The sequence below is a fragment of the Perognathus longimembris genome, chromosome 1, assembly GCF_023159225.1.
Source record: "Perognathus longimembris pacificus isolate PPM17 chromosome 1, ASM2315922v1, whole genome shotgun sequence".
Taxonomy (NCBI): domain Eukaryota; kingdom Metazoa; phylum Chordata; class Mammalia; order Rodentia; family Heteromyidae; genus Perognathus; species Perognathus longimembris.
In genome coordinates this window covers 71,478,702-71,487,883 of record NC_063161.1, presented here as the reverse complement: position 1 = coordinate 71,487,883, position 9,182 = coordinate 71,478,702, and the positions used below count along the sequence as shown (strand labels likewise).

At 50.1% G+C, this 9,182-nt stretch overlaps 2 protein-coding genes across 3 annotated transcripts; one reads left to right on the top strand and one right to left on the bottom strand.

The window, feature by feature from the left end:
* Positions 1–1,886: 1,886 nt before the first annotated feature.
* On the top strand, positions 1,887–6,288 carry Ift22 (intraflagellar transport 22). Of its 2 annotated transcripts, none has more exons than XM_048368616.1 (5): positions 1,887–2,025; positions 3,497–3,591; positions 3,705–3,794; positions 4,622–4,824; positions 5,676–6,288. In XM_048368616.1, exons 1-5 carry the CDS (start codon positions 1,987–1,989, stop codon positions 5,822–5,824), a joined length of 576 nt encoding a protein of 191 aa, XP_048224573.1. In that variant the 5' UTR covers positions 1,887–1,986; the 3' UTR covers positions 5,825–6,288. The 2 variants fall into 2 exon arrangements, with proteins under 2 accessions (XP_048224573.1, XP_048224582.1); XM_048368625.1 differs by lacking the exon at positions 1,887–2,025 and adding an exon at positions 2,060–2,231.
* A 430-nt stretch (positions 6,289–6,718) lies between these two features.
* Positions 6,719–7,339, bottom strand: LOC125367923 (transmembrane protein 126A-like). The gene has a single exon (XM_048368637.1). It carries the CDS (start codon positions 7,111–7,113, stop codon positions 6,736–6,738), a length of 378 nt encoding a protein of 125 aa, XP_048224594.1. The 5' UTR covers positions 7,114–7,339; the 3' UTR covers positions 6,719–6,735.
* Positions 7,340–9,182: the final 1,843 nt, after the last annotated feature.

Here is a 9,182-nt window from a genome sequence, read left to right as displayed (position 1 = left end):
AAGTGGTAGAGTGCTAACTTTGAGCCAAAGAAGCTCAGGGACAGGGCTGGGAGTATGGCCTAGTGGCAAGAGTGCTTGCCTCCTACACATGAAGCTCTCAGTTCGATTCCCCAGCACCACATATATGGAAAACGGCCAGAGAGGGCGCTGTGGCTCAAGTGGCAGAGTGCTAGCCTTGAGCAAGAAGAGGCCAGGGACAGTGCTCAGGCCCTGAGTCCAAGGCCCAGGACTGGCCAAAAAAAAGCAGCTCAGGGACAGAGCCCAGGACCTGAGTTCAAGCCCCAGGACAGGCAAACACACACATACACACACACACACACACACACACACACACACACGCTGGAAGAACAGAGAACAGGGATAACTGCCTGGGCTGGTCTCAGCCCACAATCCTCCCAAGTTGCTAGGATTATTGGCATGAGCCATTGGCACCTGGCTTAACTTCATGTTTTAATGAATACAAAAGAACAGTTGTATGAAGCATTGGTAAAAAAAAAAAAAAAAAAAATTACCACCTGGGAATACGTAATCCTGCCAAAAAGTAAGGAGGAGCTTATACAAGGACAGAAAAATTTTCCTTTCTTTCTGTGTGTGTGTGTGTGTGTGTGTGTGTGTATGCTGGTACTAAGGCTTGAACTCAGGGCCTGGTGATCTCGCTTGCCTTTTGGCTTTTTCACTAAAGGCTGGCACTCTGCTACTTGAGTCACACTCCTACTTCTGGCTTTTTGCTAGTAAACTGGAGAGAAAAGTCTCCGGGGTTTGCCTGCCCAAGCTAGCTTCAAACTGTGATCCTCAGATCTCAGTCTCCTGAGTACCTAAGATTGTAGATGCAAGTTACTGATACCCAGTGTTTAAGTATATTTATTTTAAAGTCTGATAACTGAGACTTTATTTGAAGTGGGGGGACAGATCCTATATATCTTTCACACATGTTAGTTTTGGTAGTTCTGGAGGGCCTCAAGCTTCTTGAGCATGCTGAGCAGGCGCTCTACTGCTAGAGTCATGCCCCAGCCATCTATCCTTTTGTTCTTTTTCAGATTAGGTCTCATGCTCCATCTTCAGACCTCAATCCTCCTTCCTATGATCCCATAGACATTTAACGCCATACTCACTAACTTTTTGAAAAACCTGGCCATGAGTCATGATCCTCTCTTTGACTCCTGAGTAACTGGAATTACATGGGTGAGCCACCATCCCCAGGCTTTTTTTTTTTTTTTTTTTTTGGCCAGTTCTGGGGCTTGGGACTCAGGGACTCAGCACTGTCCCTGGCTACTACTGTTTGCTCAAGACTAGCACTCTACCTCTTGAGCAACAGCGCCACTTCTGGCCTTTTCTGTTTATGTGGTGCTGAGGAATGGAACCCAGGGCTTCATGCATGCTAGGCAAGCACTCTACCACTAAGCCCCCCCCCCCCCCCCACACACACACGTCTTGCCTAGCAAGCTTTGAGGCCCTGAGTGCAAAACCTAGTACAGACACACACACGAAAAAGAGGCCGCACGTTCCTACCGAGGCCTGCTCCACGACTTAAGACCCCACCTAATGACCTGGTGTAGCAGCCACACTCCCGGCACTGGCCAAGCTACGCCAGCACGTCATCTTTCCCCGTCTCCCAGAGCACCCAAATCACGGTGAGTGTCGCAGGACAACTGGGAGGAACAGAGACCCCACCTGTGGGAGCCTCACGGCAAGCAGCTCCGGTTCTGGGGGTGCCCTACTCTTGCCAGCCCCCTTCACCGCTCCCCCACTTCGGTTCCCAGGAGCCCGCGGCTCCCGTCGGGCCCCGCGTGCCGCCGCTCCCAGTCGTCATGGGGACGAGGGCGGCCAGCCAATCAGCCAGGAGCAGCGCGGCTCCCGAAGGCCTCCGCGCGTCACTCCCGGTCGCCATGGGGACGAGGGCGGCCAGCCAATCTGCGCGGCCTCTGCCGTTTCCCCGAATCCCCCGCGACTGTGGGACCGGCCGGCGGCCCCCGAGGCCCGGCTGCGATGCTGAAGGCCAAGGTCCTCTTCGTGGGGCCCTGCGAGGTGAGGCCGGGCCCGGCGCGGTGCGGTGCGGGGGGCTCCCACGACTGCGGCTTGGTCCAGCGGACCTCGGGAGGTGGCGACCCCGGCCCAGTGTCCCCTCCCGGCAGACGCCGCTGACCCGACCGGGCAACCCCGCGACGGAGGCCGCGAAGCGAACGGCGTCGTTGGAATCAGGGCCTGGAGCCGTCCGGGGGTGGCTCAGGCCGGTAATCCTAGCCACCCAGGAGGCTGAGATCAAAGCCAGCCGGGGCAGGAAAGTCCGTGAGACCCTTATCTCCAATGAACCACAGAAAACCAAAGTATAGAGCGCTAGCCTTGAGCTGAAGAGCTCAGGGGCAGCACCCAGGCCCTGAGTTTAAGCCCCACGTCCAACAAAAAAGGAACTAGAGCCTGGGTCTCAGACCTTTTTTTTTTTTTTTACCACCTTTCCCCATCCCAAGTCATCCCATAGGAATGTTTAGTGACACAGAGAACCGTGGCCAGGTGTGATGGCTCATGCCTGTAACTCTAGCTACTAAGGAGGCTGAGATTGGGAGAATCAAGGTATTGGGCCAGTTGAGGCAAAAAAGCGAATCCCATGCCTGTCATCCCAGATATCCAGGAAGTGTAAATAGGATTGGATCCTAGGCCAGCCTAGGCAAAAACTGTGAGACACGGACCCCAAAATAACCAAAAGCACTAATGTTGAGGGCATAGCTCAAGTGCCTGCCAGGTGCAGACCCCTGAGTTCAAACTCCAGTACCTCAAAAAAATTAGGTAGATAGATGGACGGATAGATGGATGGATGGATTAGATAGATCTAATGTTCTCCTAACTTTCATGCTTATCAGAAACACTTGGAGAGTTTCTTAAAATACAAGTTACTGGGTCTCTCTCCATAGTTTTGACTAGTTAAGTTGGGAAGCGACCTGTGAATTTGAATTTTGCAGACGCTATTTTCCTTTTTTGTGTTGTTGCTGTTGGTTGTGGGGCTTGAACTCAAGACTTGGGCATTGCCCTTGAGCTTTTGTGCTCAGAGCTACTAGTGCTCTACCACTTTGAGCCACAGCTCCACTACTGGTTTTCTTGTGGTTAATTGGACATAGCGTCTCATGGACTTGCCTGCCTGGCTGGCTTCAAACTGTAATCCTCATAACTCAGCCTCCTGAGCAGCTAAGAATACAGATGTCCACCACCAGCTCCTGATGTGTGGGTGGAGGTTGGGGTGGGGGTGTGTGCATGTGCCAGTACAGGGGCTTGAATTCAGGGCCTCACACTCTTACTTGGCTTTCTCATTCAAGGCTGGTGCTCTACCACATGAGCCACTCCTCCACTTCCAGCTTTTTTTGATGGTTAATTGGAGATGAGAGTCTCATAGTTTTTTCCAGCCATGCCAGTTTCATTATCCTCAGATCTCACCTCCTGAGTAGCTGGAGTTATGGGAGTCAGCCATCAGCATCAAGGACCTTTCCTCTCTATCTCATCTTCCCAGAGTGGGAAAACCGTTTTGGCCAACTTTCTGACTGAATCTTCAGACATCACAGAGTCTTCAGACATCACCAAATATAACCCAACCCAAGGGGTGAGGTGAGCCTGCCCCAGAGTCCCCAGCCATCATCCACCATGTACTGCTGGCATTTTGGGGGTTCCGCAAGTGGGATGCTTCTGAGTCAAGGTATCGCTGCTGTTTTGACTTCTAGGATCCTGGAATTCGAAAATCCAAATGTAGCCAGCAACAATAAAGGCATGGGGTGTGAGTTCGAGCTCTGGGACTGCGGTGGTGACCTGAAGTATGTTTCCTTTAGAAAAGCTCTGTTTCATCAGGGGGGTGGTGGCTCAATGGGACAGCCCTTGCCTTCCATGCATAAAGTCCTGACCCCACAATGATAAAGCAAGAAAGAAAGAGAAAAATCGGTTACCTAACAGTACCAGGGCGTAAGACCCAGCATGTTCCCAAGCTTGGTGCTTCTTTGGGGAAGTATTCTTTTTGGTTAACTTCAATAGTTCAGTGATGCAGTTGAAGTCTTCAATCAGTGATATGAAGATAAAAGATTTTGGTTTGTTTGAACTCAGGGACTTTCCCTCTTGGTTTGGCTTTTTCTTCTCAAGGCTAGCCCTCTATCACTTGAGCCACACAGCTCCATTTCTGGCTTTTCTGTGGTTAATTGGAGATAAAGGTCTCAGAGACTTTTCTGCCTATGTTGTCTTCCAACCATGCTTCCTCAGATCTTAGCCTCCTGATAGCTAGGATTCTAGGCCAGCACCTGGCAATAATGCTCAGTGAGAAATGGGAGATTGAACTCACAGGTAAGGTGCCTGGCATGTTCAAGGCTCTGAATTGCATCCCCAGTATCTTTCTCTCTCCTCTGTCTCTGTCTCTCAGTCTCTTTTGTCTCTGTCTCTGTCTCTGTCTCTCTCTCTCTCTCTCTGTCACACACACACACACAAAGTACACAGAAGGCAGGGTGGGCTGAACATCAATGCCTTAATCTTGTAAGAAAAAAAGCTGAAGGACACCAGCTAGGCCCTAAGTTCAAGCTGGTAATGGCACAGATAAAACAAAACAACTAAGGCAGGGTGGCCTCACACTGGCTGTGACATGGTTTTTGCCCTATAGGTTCGAGTCCTGCTGGCCAGCCCTAATGAAGGATGCTCATGGGGTGGTGATTGTCTTCAATGCTGACATCCCAAGTCACGTGAAGGAGATCAAGATGTGGTATTCCTGCTTTGTTCAGCAGCAGTTCCTTCAGGATGCCCAGTGTCTGCTTGTCGCACACCACAAGCCAGGCTCCGAAGGGGACACGGGGAACCTGGCTTTGGGTAAGGACACATGGATTTCTCTCCCTCCTTTTGTCCCAGTGACATGGACAGTCATCTGTCTGCTTGGATTGTGGCTTTTCTCTGCTTGTTTGATTTGGGTTTGGGGTTTGGGTTTGTTTTCTGGTAGTATAGGGATTTGAACTCAGGGATGTATTCTTCGGCAGCCGCTCTGCAACTTGAGCCATGCCTCCAGCTTGGTTTGGTGTATTTGAGTGAGAGTCATACATACTATGCAGCTAGTCTGGAGCTCACTTGTAGCCCAGGCTGGCCTCAAACTAGCCATGTAGTCCAGGCTAGAACCATCCTCCTGCCTCAGCCCTCTGAGTGCCAAGTTTACAGGTGTGTGCCACCATGCCCAGTTGCATTCTATGTTGGGATTTTTATTGTTGTTTCATTTTTTTAGGTTTTTAAAAAATGTTTTTGGAATCACACCTATGCTCTGTTTGTCACCATGTCAGTGGCAGCAGCCACGTTTGAAGCCACCTATGGCCTTCAGGCCACGATGTGGACCCTTTGATGTCAGGCAGACACTAAGGCCAGGAGAAGCTTGGCACCCAAAGCTCACACCTGTAATCCCAGCTACTCAGGAGGCTGCAGCCTGGAGGATGGTAGTTTGAGGCCAGCCAGGCAGAAAAGTCTGCCAGACTCCATGTCTAAACCAAGCCACACAAAGCAGGGGTGAGGGTATGGCACAAGTGATACAGCCCCAGCCTTGAGCGAAAACGCTGAGCTAGAATGTGAGGCTCTGATTTCCAGCCCCCGTAGCAACACACACACACACACACACACACACACACTTGTTAGATGAACTGGCTTCCGGCCTAATTAGCTTTCTTTCCCTTTTTTTTAAGCACCGCCCTTGGCCAAGCTGAAGCTAGTTCACTCCAATCTCGAGGAAGACCCTGAAGAGATCCGGATGGAATTCGTTAACTATTTAAAAAGCATCATCAGTTCTGTGTCTGAGAGCAGAGACAGGGAGGAGATGTTAATTTTTACCTGACTTTCTCCCAATAAAATCCACTTCTTCTCTATGCAGAACTAAGCTTTCATCCAGGGAGGGACCCAGGCTTCCTTCTCCCTGCCTTGTTCCTACTGAAGAGACTCTTTATATCTTCTAGAAGGTTCCTGTCAGTCCCACCTAGGGACTGACCCATAGCCCTCTGGCCTCAAGTGTATTTGAACTTGGAAAGATGCTATCACAGATTCTGACTTCCTGGCCTAAGACCTTTCTGAAGAGCTAGAAATTTGGGGACTATTTTCCCCTTCACATTTTTCAGAATTGTAACTACCATAGTTCCAACACACAACAGCTGTTTAATAATTCATACGTGCTGGCTTGGATATGACTTTTCCCCTCCTTGGGCACTGGGGCTTGAATTCAGGTCCTTATGCTCTTACCTTTTTGTACTCAAGGTTGGCCCTCTACCATTTGAGCCATGGCTCCACTTCCAGCTTTTTGCCAGTTAATTGGAGATAAGAGTTTCATAGACTTTCCTGCCTGGGCTGGCTTTCAACCATGAGATCTCAGCCTCCTGAGTAGTTAGGATTAGAGCTATGAGCTGCTTATGTTGGGCTTGTTGGTATGTCCTCTTCCATTTGGAGCTTAACAGTCTCCATCCTAGGCCCTCAGCGTGTATCTCTACTGCATCAGCAGAACGCCCTTCACCCAGACCTGAACTTGACTCTGCCTACACGCTATCTTCAGCATCCAGCTGGGTACGAGAAGTACCTCCTGCCTCTCCTCCCATGACTATATAAATATGCCCCTGAACAAAGACAGGTGCCATTCCTCCCTCTCCCGTGAGAGAACTGGCCTTGTCAGCCCTGCTGGCAGTAAACTCCTTTTGCTCTACACGACTGTGTCCATGTGGTCTTCTGGGCTGGTTACTTTTTTTTCCCCACAAATTTGTTTTAAATCATTTTTAGGTCAGGTTCAAGTAACTGAAGAGCCTTTATGAGTAGCTTATATTGTCTAGATCCAAGGTATGCTGCAAATGCAGTCTGAAGTAAAATGGGAAATAACATCTTTCTAAAGACAGGCTTAGAAATTCTGATCCAGTAAGTTAGGATGTTTGCTTTATCTGGTAGCAGTGCTGATCCATACCTTGCTGCTAAACCACCATTTACAGGAATAGCCAAGATAATAGGGTACAGACTACCCACAACTAAACCAATCAGTCCACCCCGTGTCACTGTACAGGTTTCACAACTCAAATTACCTGTACTCAAGGGTAAACTTACAAAACCTTTGTAAGCCACATTAGCTGTCAAGAATGGGATCACTGCCATCGGCAAGCCAGATGCCACTGGAGCCTTTGTCACATGCAAGATGCGTCAATAAAGACTGTTAGCTATTAGGCCACAGAGAGCAGCATTCAGTCCAACATATGTTGATCCACGTTCAAGGACATTCCTGTCTGTTTCTGGAAGTTGGTTAATTTTTCTGGTTATGATATCAAAAATTAAGTTTTCCTTGATAGTATCATCTGGTTTATGATTTTCCATCTTGAACCGCTTTCCCCCAGAAAGATGCCACCTCCCCGCGCGGCCGGCTCCCCGTTGCCTCCAGGACGAGGGCTCGGGGCTCGCTACAACCTTCGCGCCCCTCGCCTGGGCGCAGCCATCTTTGGCTGACACGTGACTCCTGGGCTGGTTACTTTCATTTCATTGGTGCCGCGACTCAGATTCAGGCTCCCTGGTGGTTTTGTTCTTCCCTTCAGGGAATCTCAGCTGCCCTAGGACCTAGCCCTGATTCCAGGCCCACCCAGAGGACTGCCCGATTGGCTTCCTTTTGACCAAATGCCTTTGCCTACATCCAACAGTGGGTGATTTGCTTTTCTTCCCAGGTGAGTGGCCATTTTCTGCAGCTAGGGGCTTGGAGTCTTTTTTCCATACTGCTTTTTAGTGAGAGAAATCTGTGTGCCAAGTTCTGAGCCCTGCCCTCCACTTCCAGGGTCCTAGGCCTCCAGGCCAGACAGGCCAAGGAACCCAGCACTTGGCAGTGACTACCCGTCTTGCTGCCTGTTCCTTCTATGTTAGTTGACCAGAGAGCCTCTGGGGATGGCCATGGTATCTCTAGTATCAACTCCATTGGTGTTCACGGGAAGGACACAGTCTAAAATCCCTCAGGATTTTCTGGGCTGTCTTTTGAACAACATAAAGGCTCTTAAACTTGTACCAGACATTAAGCCTCATAAGCTTATACACTTATATAATCAGGTTTGGCCCTAATATTCACCAGAGAATTCGTCCATGTGGGTCCCAACGTTATATGGGACCTCTTTTTGCTTGGGCAAGTTAAAGGAAGTTAGTATGTAGGGCCTTTCTCCATTCTAAGCCTTTATTCTGCCTCTCATGTTCACTTGCCCACAGTCTCCTAGCTACGAGGCTGGCACCATCTTGCCCATACTCTGACCCCATGAGTCACCACCTTTGCCGGCACTGGTGGTGGTGGTGGTGGCCCTCCTCCCTCCTGCTCTGGCAGAGGCAGGGCTTCTGGCCGAGGCGGTACTTCCATCCTGTAGAGGCAAGACTTTCTCTTCCCACTTCTGCTCTGGCTGCCCCTCAGTCAGCTAGTCACTCTTGTACTCCCTAAGGTCCTGGGCCTCCTCTGTGGGCACCTCCTCTTCCTTATCAGCCCCCCCCCCCCCAACCTGGTTTCCTTGCAGGCTAAGGATACATCTGACTCAGCCATGGTCAGCCAGCTGCCAAATGGGCTTGGCGGCACCCTGGAGGTTGTTGCATGTCTTGTGGAAATGCTGGGTGCCACCCTTACCCAGGTCCAGGCTTGGGGGCCCACTCCAGCTCAGGGTTCTTCCCTGGCCCCCCTTCACCCCTCACACAAGGTGGTGGTGGCAGAAGGCATATTGTGTGTCCATGTGCCTTTTTCACTGTCTGACATGTCCCAGGTTGAGGTGCACCTGGGGTCTTCTCCAATCCCGCCACCTACATCAAGGAGTTGAATGTGTGTTCCAGTCCTATGAGGTAACCTGCCATGATGCATAAGTGATTTTTAGCATACTCCTGCCAGAGGAACAGTGGGAGGTTTGGAAAAGGCCACTATGTGGATGAGACCCACCAGACCACCCCCAGTCACCCACTTGGGACTAAGGCCATACCCAACCAGGAGCCTCACTCACTGGGACTACAATTCCAAAGCCAAAGCCAGAGCTGCTTGATGGCCTGCATAATTGAGGGTCTCAAACAGGCAAGCTCCAAAGCCATAATTATGACAAAACAACTGAGGTAATACAGGACTTTTTGACTAAGTAAGGCCCTCTTTCAGTTTATCAACCTAGATCCTGAGTCTGTGGATGGACAACTAGACAACACTACTTAATGACTCATTTTATTAATCA

What these genes read in the sequence shown, in the direction of transcription:
- Ift22 (XM_048368616.1), top strand. Translation starts at nt 1,987, where the DNA reads ATGCTGAAGGCCAAGGTCCTCTTCGTGGGGCCCTGCGAG. An exon ending in TCTTCGTGGGGCCCTGCGAG is followed by an intron (nt 2,026 to 3,496) that starts GTGAGGCCGGGC and finishes TCATCTTCCCAG; the next exon opens with AGTGGGAAAACCGTTTTGGC. An exon ending in AACCCAACCCAAGGGGTGAG is followed by an intron (nt 3,592 to 3,704) that starts GTGAGCCTGCCC and finishes TTTGACTTCTAG; the next exon opens with GATCCTGGAATTCGAAAATC.
- LOC125367923 (XM_048368637.1), bottom strand. Translation starts at nt 7,113, where the DNA reads ATGGCAGTGATCCCATTCTTGACAGCTAATGTGGCTTACAAAGGTTTT.